Source organism: Carlito syrichta, unplaced genomic scaffold (assembly GCF_000164805.1).
Source record: "Carlito syrichta isolate Samal-C Ts95f unplaced genomic scaffold, Tarsius_syrichta-2.0.1 Scaffold288225, whole genome shotgun sequence".
Taxonomy (NCBI): Eukaryota; Metazoa; Chordata; class Mammalia; order Primates; family Tarsiidae; genus Carlito; species Carlito syrichta.
Window position 1 is genome coordinate 39,217 of NW_007232321.1, and position 18,952 is coordinate 58,168.

The 18,952-nt window shown below is 36.2% G+C and overlaps 1 protein-coding gene across 1 annotated transcript; it reads right to left on the minus strand.

Annotated features, from left to right (window-relative positions):
• Nucleotides 1–554: 554 nt before the first annotated feature.
• TMEM106B (transmembrane protein 106B) lies at nt 555–16,832 on the minus strand. Its single transcript, XM_008053519.1, has 7 exons — nt 16,613–16,832; nt 14,015–14,078; nt 8,294–8,453; nt 3,763–3,903; nt 3,468–3,517; nt 2,573–2,626; nt 555–1,792 (listed from the first exon to the last, which is right to left on the minus strand). Exons 1-7 carry the CDS (start codon nt 16,827–16,829, stop codon nt 1,654–1,656), a joined length of 825 nt encoding a protein of 274 aa, XP_008051710.1. The 5' UTR covers nt 16,830–16,832; the 3' UTR covers nt 555–1,653.
• Between the last annotated feature and the right edge of the window lie 2,120 nt (nt 16,833–18,952).

Genomic DNA, 18,952 nt, shown 5'->3' on the forward strand with positions numbered 1-18,952 from the left:
GATTGGTTTTAACTAGAAAGTCTACAGTGAATTTAAAACAGGTGATTTGGGATTAAAAGTAAGGATGGCTGAGTTAGCAATAAATTAAAGTAAGACCAGGAAAACTTGGGAGAAAATAATATGAAAGCTAAGGGAGGGACCTGAGTGTGTTTAAAGGTAGAACAAATAAAGCTTATGTTTTATAGTCGAGAGAGTCAAACTGATAAATAGGCTATGTTTCAGATCCAAGTCAGGCACTTAGGGGTGGGAAAGGGAAACCCGATTTCTGTCACTAGGAAGCAGAAAGAAATTAACCTCAACCCACTTACTTTTTTTGGTATTATACTCAGTCCCAAAACTTAGTGGTATGTATTTAAAATGTCCTTATGGAAAAAAAGATGAAATAAAAAATGATGTTGAAAATATAAAACAGCAAAGTGAGTAAGTCAATAGTCTACATTTGAAAACCATTTTAAATAAAATTAAAACCACAAGTAGAAAATAAAAAAAAAAAAAAAAAAAAAAAAAAAAAGTCACTGCTACAGGCATCATATCCAAGTGATGTGCAAAGTGAGTAAATTTTAAAATAAGTTTTATTTTTATATAGCCACCATATTTAATGACAGGATTGCTTGAATAATTTCTGTCTAAGAAATAATTCCTCCTCTAAAACATTTGTAAAACTGACAAGTGGGTACCTAATAGTTGTGAAAAGTATTTACACCATTCTTTAGTTTGAAAAGCAACATAAAAAGAAGTGAAACATTAAAATACTTTATTTCAAATCTATTTTTATGCTAGAGCCAACATGTAATTGGAACCTATTTCCATTCTATGGGTTTCTGAATTTCATTTTCCTATTTTTTTTTATGAGCAACTTGCTTTAGTTTTGAATCTGTACCACTTTGACATTGATTAAAGCTGTATAAAAGCCATGCACAGTTTATTTACAATATTGTACATTAAATGACAATGTTTGAAGATCACACAAACATTTCACAAAACTGTAACTATTATGGAAAGACATGTGAACACATTATTTAGGGGCTTTTAAAATTTTAGGTATGGAATTTTGCAAAGATTAATTTGGTTTGTTAGTGCTATGTAGTCACTAGCTTGAAATTAGATTGACAAAAACATGCAAATGAGTAGAATTTCAATAAATGAAAAGCTAAAAATGTTTAGCTAAAAGCTAAAATATCACGTACCTGAAATACTACCATATAACAATGGGAATTTATAAAACAGGAAAAAAGGTTATTTTTGAAAAGTCTTTCATGAATAATAGCCTTTCAGTAATTTTTTATAAAAACATTCTCAAATTATGTTCATCACCAAAATTATGTTTCAGTAGTGACTGGAGATATGACTCTTAAATAATTATTTATTGTATTATAGGGGAAGTGTCAGTTTTCCCCTTTGTGGATGAGGGAAAAACAATAAATCAGTAAATCCAGACTCAAGTAAAAGATCCTGTTACAAACAGATCACTAACACAGAGTGGGCAGTTGCACTAATTGCAAGTCCACTTACTTTTCACTGTACTCCTAAAATAGAATTGTAAACTTTAGGCTTGTTCAATTTAAGATCTCCTATTAGGAAATACCTCTTCTTTGATAGTACAGGAAATATCAACACATATTTCTTCTTCTCTAAACACATCTCTTTCAGTTTTTACTGTTGTGGCTGAAGTACATTTAGATATTCAGACTGCCCCAACTGATAAGTTGTATTCCTTCCACAATCGACATACTGGTACCTCTCCTGGGATATCTGTTCAGAGTGGCCAAAATATGTTGTTGTCACAGTAACTCTAAAAATAAAATAAAGACAAACAAACAATAGTTACATGAAAAGTTCTGCCATAATAAAAATATTTTTACACATAATATTCTCTCCAGGGAGACTATCTGATTAACAATAACAATATTGTAGACACAGGCATCTTAGGGAGTATTTCCCCAGCAGACAACAAAAACGCTAGCTACTAGCTGAGTGAGCCTTATACAAATAATTATACAAAATAAATTAGCATTTTAAACACATCTTTAAAAATATAGAAATTTATCATATACTTAAAAAGTATATGATAAACAAAAAGTATATGATACTTTTTAAGTATACTTAAAAAGTAACCATAGTTCTCTCATCACGGAAAAAAGGTCCATCAAACGTCAGCTAATGGCCAAAATATCAAACCCATAACCAACAACATATTATTGGCTTAGATAACACCCAAATTACAAACCAGCAACATTACTTCTTATTACTGTTAATAATTATTTACCAAAGGAGCAAGAAATTGGATGTTGGGCTCAGCCCTCTCTATCTCAATCCCTGCCATTTTCCTGAGCTTGTGTGACTTCCAGATTCACTACTTAGCAGTCATTCAATTTATTCAAGCCTTCAATCCTTCCTCTGAGCAAACCTTTCCTAATCTGTAAGGTGAAATAATATTTACTCAATCTCATAGCATTCTTTAAGGCTTACAGCCCAATTGGGATAGCATTTGTAAAGATGCTGTGTATGCTAAAAGTCCATGTTATAAATCTAAAATTTTAACATAAATATCTTAAAAAAAATTGATACTTACTGCATCATAAGTACTATGTTATGCACTTTGATAGATATCAGTGTACAGAAATCACTATTAAAGAAATAAAAATGTGAATAAATACAAGGGACTACATTATAAATTTAAAATTCTTTTATATTAAAGCTAAGAGATACTACTAAGAATATATAATAAACAAGTATACGTTGTTTGAGCATCATCTATACTTCAAATAATAACAGATATACAATATATGAGAATATGCTTCTTATAACACAGTAACTTAAAATAAAATGACATAATCTATATAATCCTTTCTGAAAAATAAAAAAAACAATTGTATGTCTATATGTATATAAGTGTTATTCATGTTGAAAAAGAGAGAACAGAAATGATGGAATATTCCATAATGTAGTCTTTTTGACGGGTAAGATTATGAAAATTAAAAATATAGGGTAGCCGGGCTCGGTGGCTCAGCCTGTAATCCCGCGCCTTTGGGAGGCTGAAGTGAGTGGATTGCCTGAGCCCGTGGGTTTGAGACCCACCTGGGCAGGCGAGACTTCATCTCTACAATAAATCAAAAAATCAGCCGGGCGTGCTAGCGCATGCCTGTAACTCCGGCTACTCGGAAGGCTGAGGCGGAAGGATCGTCGGAGCCCAGCAGGTCGAGGCTGCGGTAGCCGGGAGCGGCCACTGCACTCCAGTCTGGGTGACAGAGTGAGACTCCAACTCAAAAAAAAAAAAAAAAAAAAAAAAAAATATATATATATATAGGGCAACCCCCTTGGGTCCCCTTCCATTCTGGGAGCTCTTCTGTCCTTCCAATAAATCCTGCTTTAAAAATAATAATAAATACATACATACATATATTTTTTACTTTATTCTACACACGATATAATTTGACAATAAAAAGTTATTACAAATTAGAACTTACTACATATAACTCATTTCCTCTGCTATAACAGTAGGTACTGTATAATCAATCTGAAAGGCAAAAAAAGGAAAAAATTGATAGAGAATAAGATCAAAATATCAAATATTTCAGATACACTTCATAACTTGAATTAGAAATCTCTCCCTTTACAAGCCTGACTCTGATTTTATCTTATCTAAGATAAATTTCAAAGTCAAGTTTTTGAGGAAATCCCCCACCTCCCTTTATATCTTAGATGATATGTAAAGCTGAGACTCATTTCACTCCCCCAAAGTATCTCAATATTGAGGCTTACTTGTTTCATGTCAAGTGGACCAATATTGGTTATGTTGTTTAAGCGTGCCTTTCCAATAACTGTTTTTGAAAACTGAACTTGAGCAGTGATGTTTTCAACTTCAACAGAATAATAATTATTGTTCGTTATATTTAGTGTGTTCTACGAAAAAAAGGAGGCAGAAAATGTGCATGTTAGCTAAAAATAAGCATAAAAATACTAAAGAAAATGACTTCAGCTGCAGCTATGCTTCATTTATTAGGAAGGAAAGTATTACCAAAATGCCAAAGAAACATCAAATGAACCAATTATTTGGTTTTATGTATGAGTACTGTATATTTAATATATTTACAATAAACATGCCAGGCTCGGTGGCTCAGCCTGTAATCCCGCGCCTTTGGGAGGCTGAGGTGAGTGGATTGCCTGAGCCCGCGGGTTCGAGACACGCCTGGGCAACTTGGCGAGACCTCATCTCTACAATAAATCAAAAATCAGCCGGGGATGGTGGGGCGCGCCTGTAGTTCCAGCTACTTGGAAGACTGAGGCGGAAGGTTCGCCAGAGCCCAGCAGGTCGAGGCTGCGGTGGCCGGGAGCGGCACTGCACTCCAGTCTGGGCCACAGAGTGAGACTCCAACTCAAAAACAAAACAAAACAAAACAAATACAATAAACATACAATCGGTTTTATGCATGAGTACTATATATTTAATATATTTACAATAAACATACAATTCAAATTAAACAAATGAACAAAAAAAACCAGGAATATAGATACAGGTATATGGACAAATTAATGTTAGAAAATGAACTTGTGGCTGTAGTTAGCAAAGGTTCAATAAAAATAATTTTAAAATTTCATCTGAATTTGTACTAACTCTTAGAATATACCTATCTACACTAGCAAAGCTTTAACCAGCTCACAATGGAGAAGAGATGGGGTAAATTAAAATCTGTCTCACTGGACAGAAACATGAATGCATCACTCCTGTCCTTGGGTCACAGCTGGGATGAACTTCTGAAATTCTAATTCATAACTATTGCTTCAAATTATTTCAGAAAAGAGTCCATAAAAATTTTTTTTAAATGTTAAATCACCAGGCTTGGTGGCTCAGCCGTAATCCCGTGCCTTGGGAGGCTGAGGTGAGTGGATTGCCTGAACCTGCGAGTTCGACACCCTCCTGGGCAATTTGGTGAGACCTCATCTCTACAATAAATAAAAAAAATTAGCTGGGTGTGGTAGCACGCGCCTGTCGTTCCAGCTACTTGGAAGGCTGAGGTGGAAGGATCGCCGGAGCCCAGCAGGTTGAGGCTGTGGTGGCCAGAAGCGTGCCACTGCACTCCAGTCTGGGCGACAGAGTGAGACTCCAACTCAAAAAAAAAAAAAAAAATGTTGAATCAAGAAATAACACAACAAATAGTATATCTAAGAAAAGCCAAATTCAAATATGTAAACTTTAAAAGCTAAAAAAAATGAAAAAAAAAATAAGCAAAATCAGTAGTCACTAAATGATAAATATTGAAGAGATATTTTTAAGGCAGACAACAATGGTTATCATCTAATACACGATTATATATAATGAGCCCTTACAAATTGAAGAGAAAAAAGACAAAGTTCTAATAGGAAAAAAAGAAAAGAGCAAAGAATATGCATACACAAATCAAAAAATTATAAATATAAATGATCAAGAAATATTTCACAATGCTCAAATTCATTTATAGTCAGAAGAAACTTAATTTAAGTAAAATGGAAGATTGCTTTAAATCCCTCAAACTAGTAAAATTTGTATAAAGTGACAAATTCTATTCTTGGCAGGGATATGAGCAGAGTATATTTTTACAATGCCAGCAAATATGTGAAGTGTTATAGCCATTTTGATAAGTAATCTACCAAATACATTAAAATAAAAATTATGTGTAGCAATTATGTGACTTACTTCTAGGTATCTATTCCACAGGGAAAAAAACAGTAAGATGCTAATGACAGCGTTCTTTGTATAGGCAAAAGCAGAACAAACAAAACAAAACACTGAAAATAAAATGAAAGTCATCCATAAAAAGAATGAATAAATTACATTAAGTCCTTATATGGAATATTACACAGTCACCAAAAAGAATGGGTTAGCTCTATGTCAGATAATTAGGAAAGATTTCTACAAATGTAAAAAACCAAGATGTATAAAAATATGCACAAAATTATATATATATATTTTTTGAGTCAGAGTCTCACTCACTCTGTCGTCCAGGCTAAAGTGCAGTGGCACACTCACAGCCACCACCGTCTTGACCTGCTGGGCTCAGGTGATCCTTCTGCCACAGCCTTCCATGTAAGTAGCTGGGACTACAAGCATGCACCACCACGTACAGCTAATTTTTTAATTTATTGTAGAGATGAGGTCTTGCCAAGTTGCCCAAGCTGGTCTTAAACCCATGGTTTCAGGCAATCCTCTCACCTCAGCCTCCCAAAGTGGTAGTATTATAGGCGTGAGCCTCCATGCCCGGCCAATAATATTTTTTTTAAATCTGTTTTTTAGAGACAGAATCTCATTCTGTTGTATGGGCTAGAGTGCAGTGGTACAATCATAGCACCCTGAAGCCTCAAACTCCTGTGCTTAAGCCATTCTCCAGTCTTAGCCTCCCAAGTAGCTAGGACTAAGGGCATGTGCTACCATGCCCAGCTACTTTTTTTATTTTTATTTTTGTAGAGACAGGGCCTTGCTATATTGCCTAAGCTGGTCTTGAACTCATGGACTCAAGAAATTCTCCCACCTCAGGTTCCCAAAGCACTGGGATTACAGGCATGAGCCACACTGCCTGGCTCATTTTTTAAATAATAAATACTTATTTTTATAAAGCTGAACATGTGAGATTATTCAGTCATGTTAGTATGAATATGGAGAAAGATATGAAAAGATACAATATGGGATAAGTGGAAAGGAGAGAAAATAGTTTTAGTAAAAAATAACTTGAAAAGGATGTGCTAGAGTCAGCAATTATATAGTTACATTTATGTAGTCATTTAAGTTATTGTAGTTATACATGTAAAGAAATGTTAAAATAACTTCATAACATAATAGAAATAACCTTTATTTAAATATATAAACATTTTATCTATTTTGTTCTTAATATTCGTATCAATTTTACTTCTAGATATAATAAGAGACAGTTAATTTGAAGTCAATGGCTTTTCCGATACAGACCAAGGAATATGGTTTTAGAAGAATTTTGGGACCCTCTGTATGCGCAAAATAATGTTGCCATGTCTTTTTCTGAAGCGTCCATAACTTTCATTAGAATATTAAAGAGATCATTGATGCAAAACAGGTTGAGAACACACATACTTATGAAAATTTCTTAAGAAAAAACAAAACAATAAATAAATAAAAAGTATTAATGCCAGGCACGGTGGCTCAAGCCTGTAATTACATCACTTTGGGAGTTGTGGTGAGAGAATTCCCTGAGTCCACGAGTTCGAGACCAGCCTGGGCAACTTGGTGAGACTTTGCCTCTACAATAAATCAAAAAATTAGCCAGGTGTAGTAACGCATGTCTATAGTTCCAGCTACTTGGAAGACTTGAGGAGAAAGGATTGCCAGAGCCCAGCAGGCAGACGCTGTGGTGGCTGTGAGCATGGCGCTGCACTCCAGCCTGGGAGAGAGTGAGACTCCAACTCAAAAAAAAAAAAAACCGTAGTAATTAAGGAGCGCTTCTGCTTTAACATCTCTTTCACTCTGTTCCTCTAAAACTCCCTCCTCCCAACCACTACCACAGACATCTCTACCTCAACCTTAACCATACCATCTGCCTCTGCAAGGAGAACTCGCCATCATTCTTCAAACAGATCACTGTCACACAATATACCTTGGGCCTGAAGCCATAAATGATTACTAATGGCTAATTAATAATAGCTTCTCTTTTCTAATGCAGTGATTAGCAAACCATGCTTTTTTCAAACAAAGGTTAACATGTAAAATAGGTAAGAGACCTTCTCTGAGGTTTTTGTTTGTTTTTGTTTTCAGGAGTGAGGAGTTTACACAATCCTTCCAGAAACAATGTCCTGAGAAACACAGAGGATATTTTCAAATATTAATTTACAACACAGAAATCAGTCACTTGCACCTTTAAGCACAATTAAGGGGTGCTCTGTTAAATATGGCAAAAGTTATATTTCACAAATTACAAGAAAATTAAAATGTTACACAAATAATATCTATCCAATCAACTATGCTAACACCTTGCTAGGGGTTATTCAGAGTTAAATGTTGAAAAGTAAACCATAATACTTTTTTCTTTGCTAGCAATTAAATGTATAGCTTATTTTACCTTCCTAAAGACATCTTCAAATGCTAAATGATTCTGCATACACAGAATTAGTACTGCCAGTACTTATTACTGCCATTTTCAGTAGAACCAGAGAAAGCCAAGACTGAAAAGGCATACAGAAAGCAAACCAACCAGAGTCACATTTAACGAACATCCTCTCAATGGGGACAAAGGTGAGGTTTAACAGAATAAAAGGAAAAAGTCAAACATTTTTCATACAAAACTGTACTTACTGTAATATTTAAGTATATTGTACGCTTTTGAACATCATAACTGACATATGCTGATTTTACGCCAATGTATTTCACATCAATAGTGCGAGGAAAAAGGAAAAACACAGCCAATCCAGAAAGGAGCAGACAGACGAACACAGAAGCCATCACATACAGCTTTCTGAAAAGGAAAGAAAGTTTTAATATACGTGCATCAAAAATTATATAATACAACATTAAAAGAAGATATTTTCAATATGAATATTCCCCCTATATATCTGCCACATGTATAAGATATATAATTTTACCAAATTTTCACATTCTAAAAGTATTAGGTAAGGCTGGGTCTGAGTCTCTTAGGTGTTAAAATGTTCTTCTTAAAAGGCAAACTCATCTTTTTGGAAACTGGGATTTCAATCTTATAAACAATAGAACATTTACTGCAGTGATTCCCAAAGAAGTCTTTGCCAAGCTAAGGAATGTCATACAAAAACAAATTTCAAGACCCCCTCCTGAATTCACCGAAGCAGAATTTTCATGTGAGTTTTGCCATTGTAAGATCCCCTAATGTGACTGCTCACCAGAAACATCTGTGAAGCTCTTAAAAATAATAATGACATAACCACATGACTTTTTGATGATTCTCACTATGATCAGTTCTTTTATGAGTATTCTCATCTCAAAATATTTTACATACTCAGTTTTCAAAATATTGTTTACATTGATCAACTCTGCTTTGAAGATACTGTTGCAGTGTTGTTTGTTTGTTTTAGGTTTTAAAACAGAGTTTTTTAGCAAGAAGAAGAGAAGGGAAAAGAAACTTCCCACGGGCAAGTTTCTCAAAAAGAAAAATCGCTGCTTTTTGTTTTTTAATCAAGAAAAATAGACATTATGGAAGTATAAGACAAGGAAAAAAAACAAGCTTATACGCCTTACATTCTTTTAACGCCCCTGAAATGTGCCTCTTCCACCTCTTGCTCTTTTCTTTCCAATCTTTATAGATAAAATTTTCTCTTTTCTTCAAGATTAGCCTCAAAACTATAGTTTCAAGAAACTATTATCTGTTCTCTCCAATATACAGACCTCTGCTGAAAGCCCACAGCATTCTTTTTTGTTTTTAACTCTTAGGCATATTAATTATTTCATCTTTTCCCATGTTCTAGTCATATAAAAATGTTTCCATTTTATCTTTTCTTCCATTCTCTCCTCTCTACCAACTACTTTGGAAATGACCTAATGGATTTAATCTCTGTATACTTCACATCAGCTATTAAAGTGCCTCCTGCAGATGTTTTATAAATATTTTTGAGTATTTTAAATTGCCTAAGTTGAGAGCAAAATGGTTTAATAAAAAATAAAATAAAACAAGTAAACACAAATTTGCTAAATCACTGCTACTAAGTCCATGCTGCTCTCTTGACCCAAACAAAGCAGCATAAACTCACTTCCAAGGAACTTTCTTAATTGAGTAGTGATCACGACTAAATTATCTAACAGGAAATTTAAACACATGCTTGGAGTATCCACAATACACAAAACACCTAAAAAGGCATAAAAATATCTTAAAAATCAACATCATAAAAACTCACAATGATGCTGAATTTTCTATACTTTGGTGTTGTTTTATCTTTAATTACTCATAGGCGGATGAGCCTACCACAATCTACGCAGTGCTCAGGGCCTACAAGTCAATCCCAGTTGTCAGTACGTGAGCCAGTGTTCCAAATGACTGAAACTGGTGAAACATTCCATGCAGTATTTTATCCCAAAGTGAACAACCAGCTAGTTCGCTGACAAAGTATAAGCTTTCATTATAAAATTCACCAGTACTTTTTCTTATCACTCTGGGGACAGCAACTAAAACCTTGGGGTTACTAGGTATTGATGAAGTTAGGATGGTTGCATGGTATATTTGGAGTCAAGTTAAAATGCTACTTCTGCCATTTCCTACCTGTAGGATTTAAGCCTATTTATTCTTCTTCCACTTTAATATCTACAGGGTTGTTTTAAGGATTAAATGACATAGCTGAATCATATAAACAAAAGCAATTAATAAATATACTTTTCTACCTACCTCACATAACTCCCCCAATGTGTAAACAAATAAAAACCCAGAGCTGCTCCCAAAATATTTTACTATACATTTATTATAATTTTTAAAATGTACTATTTTAGGTGGGCGTGGTGGCTCAAGCCTGTAATCCCAGCACTTTGGGAGGCCAAGGCAAGAAGATTGCCTGAGCTCAGGGGTTTGAGACCAGCCTGGGCAACTTGGTGAGATCTCGTCTCTACAATAAATCAAAAAATAAGCCAGGCATGGTAGCACATGCCTGTAGTTCTGGCTCTTTGGAAGGCTGAGGTGGAAGGATTGCCTGAGTTCAGAAGGTAGAGGCTGTGATGGCTGTGAGCATGCCACTGCATTCCAGCCAGGGTGAAAGAGTGAGAACCAATTAAAAAAAACTTAGCTGGGCGTGGTGGCCCGCATCTGCAGTTCCAGCTACTTGGAACGCTGAGGTGAAAGGATCACCTGAGCCCAGCAGGTCGAGGCTGCAGTGGCTGTGAGCTGCCCCTGCACTCCAGCCTGGGAGAGAGTGAGACTCTGACTCAAAAAAAAAAAAAAAAAGTACTATTTTACAACAAATTTTGTTATGTAAAAAAAAATGAACATAGTTCTAAAGCCCAAACAATGTGCACATGTGACTGACACACACACACACACACACACACACACACACACACACACACACACTCTTTACTGGCATACCTGTTCCTTCTTCCAAGTTCCCTCCCAAACTCTGAGGGTAACCAATTTTATTCGTGTTTGGTTTATCATTTCATTGTTTCTGAGTGTGTGGGTGTGTTTTCAAATAAAAATGTGCCCTAAATATTACACTGCAGTAAAATACAGTTCTTTTTCATTCCATATCACCACATTCCACATCTCATTCCACATTGTGTACATGAACACATAACTTATACTATCAGTCCCCTATATCTGGTTATTTACAAGGCTTCTAGTTGTTTGCTATTACAACATGGCATAATGAAAACTTGTACAAATGGCATTTACGGTATTTGACAACTATCCTTAGAATAAATTTTTCAAAGGAGAAATTCTGAGCCAAAAAGTAAATGCATATGTAATTGCTCAGCAATGCCAAATTCCCACTCCCTAGCAAGGCACGAGCATGCTTGTTTTCACTCAGTATTGCCAACAAAATATGTTGTTAGCAGTTTGGATTTTTGCCAGTCTGATAAAAATGGTATCTCAGTGTAGTTTTAATTTGCATTTCTAATATAAGCAACACTGACCATCTTTTCAAATGTTTAAAGGTCATTAGCATTTCTTTTTGTGAATTAGCTGTTCACAGCTTTTATTTTTCTTTGGTGGTTGGCCTTTTTTCCCTCAAATCTTGAAGCTCTTTATAGATTAAGGATATTGACCCTCTGTCTGTGATAGGATTTGCAAACATAACTTCCCAATTTGCCATTTGTGTTTTAACTTCAATTAAGGTTTTGTATTCATCCTGTAAAAGTTTATCTTTGTCAAACTTTTCTTTCATCACTTCTGGATTCAAAATCATATCATAGCTGGAAAAAAGTTTTATCACTTTCAAGTTATAAAGAGATTAACCCTAATTTCTTTCATATTCATATCTGTCTACACACTTTATAATAAAGGGTCAGAAGGACTATTCATAAAATCCTTGGTTTATTTTATTATCCTGCTTACTTTTTTGAAAAATTGTGGTCAAGAAGTGGCACATTAATCTGATTTTCTATCCCTTCTTGATTAATTGATCCTTTTGCCTGGGTGTTCAAAGGGTTTTTTATTTTTAATTTAGAATTTCACTAGAATGGGTTGATTTTTTTCAGTGTAGCAGTGTGTCTTTTCAATTTGTAGATTCATGTCTTCTTTTACTTTAGAGAAGTGTTCTTTTGGTTTTGTTTTGTGTTGTTTTTAAGTTAGAGTCTCACTCTGTCGCCCAGGCTGGAGTGCAGTGGCATGCTCACAGCCAATGCAGCCTCGACCTGCAAGGCTCAGGCGATCCTTCCACCTCAGCCTTCCAAGTAACTAGAACTACAGGCACGCACCACCACACCTGGCTAATTTTTTGATTTATAGTAGAGATGAGGTCTCACCAAATTGCCCAGGCTGGTCTCGAACCTTTGAGCTCAGGCAATCCTCTCACCTTGGCCTCCCAAAGTACTGGGATTATAGGCGTGAGCCACTGTGCCCGGCTGGGAAGTGTTCTTGATTTAATGTTTATTTGTTCAGTTATTTTGATTTTCTTCTTCAATTACATACATGCTCAATTTTCCTTGTCTTCGATATCATTTTTTCTCAAATCCTTTTCATTAACTTGTGTGTCTTTATTCCTCTTTATCTTCTCTTTCTCTGACTGTACTCTTGAGAATATGTATTTGCAATTGCATCCTTCCAGTTTTGTGGACATATTTTTTTTCCCTTCTTTCCAGAGGTCTATAAACTCACATCCTCCCGTTGTTTGGCTATCTCATCTGAGCTTCTCCATCTCTGACTTATGCTGTTCTGTTACAACTTCTATAATATTAAGTTAAAATTTTAATCTGCTTTTTGCCATATGCTTTATCAGATCAGCATTTAGCTCAGTTCACTTTTTTTGACTTTTTAAAAAGTAACTTTGTATAATGCTTTATTGCAATCCTTTCCAGTTGCTCATGTTTAAATGTGAAGAGATTTTGTACTTTTTAAGAGGTTCCATTTTAAGGTTTCATTGTGGGTAACGGGCTATGCTCAGGTTGCCCTCCTAGCTTCACTGTTCAAGGGCTCCACTCTGCTGTTATAAGAAGTATTAAAAAAGATGGCCCATAGTCCTCAGATAATCTTCCTAGTATCGGAATCTGTTCTAGTCTTTATTCCTAACTCCTGCCCTGTATAATCTGGATTATACCCAACAGCTTTTTCCTTAGTTCTTATATCTTTCCATATCCTAAGAAATAGGGGAACGGATAGTATAAGTTATGCTTATAAGACCAGAAATGGGGACTGATAGTATAAGTTTTGCTTCATGTACACAATGGTAATGAGGAATGAGCAAGAACTCTGTCCTTTTGCAAGAACTGTTTTTTCTTTGAGGTTACCTAGGGTCTCTGAGAAGCGAGAACAGTCCACTTCCTTCTGATCTTCTCAAGGCTGTTTAATGGATCTCTGAGGATTTTTTGCACTCTCTCCAAGCTGGAACACGCAGTCTTCTCATTTTAGAGGACTATTCTTGGAAGTATTTGCTGGGAATTCCCCGAGTGGGGACCTCTTCTTTTGGGACAAAGTATTCACTTTGTATATTAGGGCTATTAGGATTCTTAGGAACTCCATTCTTGCTTTCCTTCACAACCTCCACACAGCTGCTAAGCATGTTTAGTCTCTGCTGTCATTACAGTTTGAATATCCATTTTTATTTTAGGGTTACTGGAAATGCCCTACAACCTATTTTTTAATGAAAATGCTATGGATTTCCTACTGCCATTCTAAATTTGTTTTATTAAATAGATTTGAGAAGACACAGATACTACACTGCTTTCAAGATTTTACCACCAGAAATTCCTTTTTTTCCTGTTTAACGACACAAAGCATATGATAATATAACAACTTGATACCACTTTTTCTTTTAATAGTTTTAACTAGAATAATTATTTACACAGAATTTTAAAAAAACACAAAAAACTAAAATAAAACAATGTAATTTTCTTGTAATCACTTACGTTCTTCTTGGCCTTAATCTCTGATCACTATATGGTATCAATGCCACCAGTTGGTTTTCTTGCCCTAAATGTGAAGAAATAGGTTTAGAAATCAACATGATTAATTAGAAATATAGTGCCCTCCCATATCAATCTAGTTTGGAAAGACCAAATTGCCATCTAGCTCTCATCTCATTTCTTTAGTAAAATACTCTCCAAGTCTTCAAAAATTATCCAGTGGAAGTTGAGTTCTAGAGAAGACACTGTTTTTTCATATCTAGATGTCTGCTAATCAACAAAAGTATAACAAATCAGGACTCTATACTCTTTCTTCCACTGGAAAAAAAAATCTAAAAAGTTCCAGCTTTCAGAAAATCTGAATTTACCAAGCGTTTCTTAAATGCCATTGTTTTCAGTTAAGACTCTGATTTGGTGGCCAGGAGTGGTGGCTCATGCCTATAATGCCAGCACTTTGAGAGGCCGAGGTTGACAGGATTGCCTAAGCCTGCGGGTTTGAGACTAGCCTGGGTAACTTGGTAAGACCTCATCTCTACAATAAGTCAAAAATTTAGCTGGGCATGGTGGCATGTGCCTGTAGTTCCAGCTACTTGGAAGACTGAGGTGGAAGGATCGCCTGAGCCCAGCAGTTGAGGCTGCGGTGGCTGGGAGGGTGCCATTGCCCTCCAGCTTGGGTGACAGAGTGAAACTCCAACTAAAAAAAAAAAAAAAAAGACTCTGATTTGGTTATCTGGAGGGAGGACAGCAGAGGAAACACGTTGCTATCTCCCTTTCCTGAAACCCCTGTAACTGAGGTGGTTCTTACACTGCTCCCCTGAAAACCAAAACTCACACATACTAAGTCTCAAGCTTTCAGAGCCCCTACATAATGTGAGCCTTTCAGGTCATACTCCAATCCCATTAAAGTCACTTTGAAATCCATGACTGCTTTCTTCCATAAGCTTGAATGCCTAAATGACTTTTAAATGTCCATTTTCTCATCTTATCAGAAGTTGGCCCTTCATATTAACTGTTAAAGTACCAGTCAGATCCTCTTTAAACGCTTTCTACAATGCTTTTGTTATTCTTACCTGCCACTTCCAAATCCCTTCCCTCATCTGCACTACCTGTCACACCTACATAATGATATAGATATAGATGTACACAACTCTGTGTGTTTACATATCCTATCTTGTTTAGTGGTATTTACCTGGCTAAACTACAACCCTGATTAAATCTGGTCCTCTGATTACTACAAATATATTCAAACAGCTGAAGTGGAGAGATAAAAACATGTAACTATGCTCACTGGTCTCATTTTAGATCACTAATCTCAGTGGCTGGTAATGATGCTAACAATCATTCTACACTTCTCAAGAGCATGTTCTCAATTGGACTCTCTAAGACCATAATTTATAACTTCAACTCTCTTTTCAAATCTTCATATCTTCTCCCTCTCTTCACTCAGTTCATAACGTGACAAACAGAAGAGGACTTCTACAAGCTCCTAGTATCACATCTATCCACACACAGTCTATCTACTACTCTATCTTATCTGCTATCCTCCCTCTAACTACTAAGAATAAACTGCCCGGGGCCCCTCTAGAAGAGGAACCCTCTGCACTTGTGAACTAGATCTCCTTTCCTTGCATCTACTCAAGAATGTTGCTCCCGGAATTCTCCAATCTCCTGCAGTACCAATGTTTTCTCTATGGATCATTCTCATCAGCATACAAACATCTATTACTCATTCCTTCTTAAAAACCTCTCCTGACCTCATAGCTCCCTCCAGCTACCACCCCTCTCTCTCTTCTACAGAGCCAAACTCCTCAGAAAAGCTGTTTTCTCTCTGTACTTCTCTCCTATGCGCTCTTGAGCCCACTCTATTCATGCTACACATGTCTTTACAAGCTACCAGAAGTGCTCTTTTAAAGGTCTCCAGTGGCTTCCATATCACCAAATCCAGCGGTCAGTCCTCATCTTCCATTACTTCATCAGTAGCATCTAACATCTGATTACTCTTTCCTCCATGGCACTTTCTTCACTAACCTTCCAGGACACCAGACACAAGTGACCTCCTCTTCCCATTCTAGCTACTCTCAGCATTGCTAATTCTTTTTCATGTCAGAGGCCTTGGAATGCTGCAATGTCCTAGGGTTTAGTTTCTACGGCACTGACTAGCTTAGCATGCTCATCCAGCTCAGCTTTTTAGTGTCATCAATTCATTGTTGATGTTGGGTTAGGCCTTGCACTTGAATTCCAGACCCTTAAACTGCTTCTAACATCTAATACAGAGCAAAGTGTCTGTGATATGACCTCTATAGATGCCAAATAGGACTAAAAGTTTTCAGTCAAGAGACAGTGCATATCTACTATAACAGCAGGCGGGAAAGAAAAAATATTTGAGGTAGTGAGATGATTTTCATTACTGCTCTAGAAAACTTAATTAATACTTTTAAGTTTGTTTTGCATCTTTTTTGAACGAAGATAACTGATATGAAGTTTCAGCTTTAATTCTAAGAGTCTTTTATAACAGAAGGTTGCTTAGATCCATAAATTTTATAATATTTGAGAAAGTACCTGGAACTATTATTTAAAGGGAAAACATGCAATAATACATACCCCTAGGAATTCGTCCTGTCCCCTGACAAGTGGGGCAAGTGACACTATCTCTCCCTGTAAATTCCACATATGGAAACTGAGAGACGTCTCCATTTCTTCCATCTTCATTATGGACCTCATTATTAACCAGCCCATTCCTCATATTTTCAGATGTGACTGTATCATAAGCATCTTCTTTACTTGAATGCAAAGGCAAATGAGAAAGAGACTTTCCCATGTCTAAAAAAAAAAAAAAAAATCTTACAATAAACCTTAGGGAAAAAGCACACTCAAGAACTCTCTATTTATACTATAGTCCAATTAACTTAGAATGAACTTCAATTCAAGAGTGTTCAAACTACTTGGATTAGAAGTATATAAAATCAAAATAAATGTCTTAAACAAGGGAGCCATTTACTAGAGTCCAGAAGCGTTTTTCTAACAAAATATTATGAAATAATATACTATCAGGCTTGTGATGAGAATGATCTTTCAAGTATTAACATTCGACAAGTGTCTATACCTTAGGGTTCTCTGAAAAGAAATATGCAGATTTCTTTTTTCTTACACTAAAACAAAAACACATTCTACCGCTAAACCTGTTGGCACTAAAGGCAAAAATTGCTTTGGATAGATGATAACTAGGTGTTAGGTATAACACCAGGTAATTTCAAAGTAGTACTTTTCAGTCTCTTAAAATTCATGCCCTTTTCTGATCAACAAAATCTATAACCCTTCCCATCTTCACTTCCATCCTTAGATTTCTTGCTTTAAACATTTAAACCCTTGCAATAACAAAAAACTCAAAAATCCCAAACATGCAGATTTTTCTTTCATTCAACAGTTGGCAGAGTTAAAATTATGAAGCTAGTAATCCAAAATATTGAATATAACTTACCAATACAAAGCAGCAAAATTTAGAACATTAATTACAAAATTTTAGGATAACTATCAAAACAACATGGGGAAAATTAAACACAAATGTAAAATCTAAGTAAGAATAAGTAATTAGTACCAGTATCTACACAAAAGTGATCTCTGCAGGTAGGGAATGCAGTGACATGGCAGTTAAGTTCATACAATTTTAAAGTTGAAAAGAACTTAAAAGTCATATAATCCAAACTGCTGATACTCTGAGGAAAAGATAAAGGGGGAAAACGAAATTTTAAAATGACATAATTCTTCTCTTTCTAAATTTGATCATATATCTTTTTATCAATTCTTAAAAATTGATTATGGATATTTCTTTTTAAAATTCTCATTTATTTGAATAAAAAAAACAGACACCAAATAATTCAACTCATCCTATAGTATGAGAGAAATTTGCTTTTTAAAACTGGCATGCCATCCATTTGTTGCAGTCATCCAAACATGTATAATTAACAAGATTTAAGAAACCATACCACTAGTATACAAGCTTAACACTGTAAATGAGAAACAAAATTTTCAGTATTTCACAAAAGCTATGTATACACCGTCCACATAAGTTGAAAAACACAAATGACTTATGACTTCTAAAAAAATCATTATATTAATTTTGGCTCGGTGTCATTATATCCGAATCAAACCAAACTTGCCAGCCACAAGTTGTTCAGGAGTGAATTAACATCGCTGTGCCCAAACTCTTGGAGTGACCTTGGGGTCTACGTGCAACACTAGATGACCTGGGATCACTAGGCCTCGCAGGGAGGCCTCAGGGACGGCCCCTTTTGGGATCTCAGCCAACACAGTCAGGGTGCAAGGTGCATCCTAACCGGCAGACCCTGCGGGAGAAGGCACCCGGCAAAGCCAAGTGGCTCTCGGTCTGGGCACGTTTTCTCTTTAATCCAATAGCCGCCGTGATTGGTTCTGCCTGTAGGTATGTGTTTGGACACGTGCCAGACTTCGTCTGGAAGTTGGAATCCCTGCCTTCTCTATCAGATCTTCTTAGACAACTGACAAGCATAACCACTTTGATTCCTGGAGGCTGGTTGGTTTAAAAAGGGGTGCTGGACCCACCCCCTTCTCCCTCTCCCTGTGCTCCATGTTTATACCGGGGTCTCTCCATTTACGGAAAACCAGCACGGGTCTCAAACTCGGTCTGGAGAGAAAAAACAAACACAGCACTCTATCCTATTTACATGGCTTGTGATCTCTCGGGCAGACACTGGTTTTCGGGCTGAAATGGCCTGGGAAGGAGCAAGACAGGGCCTTCCCAAAAGATCTAATAACAGCACCCAGCACAAAGCCGACTCTGGAAAGCTGGAAAATGGGATCCGGGCAACAGTGCCAAAAACATTCACGATCAGCAAAGCCGCGGGTGCCATCGGACGCTCAAGATGCGGGGGTCTCGGAGGGGCCCCGCGGGCCGGGGCCACAGTC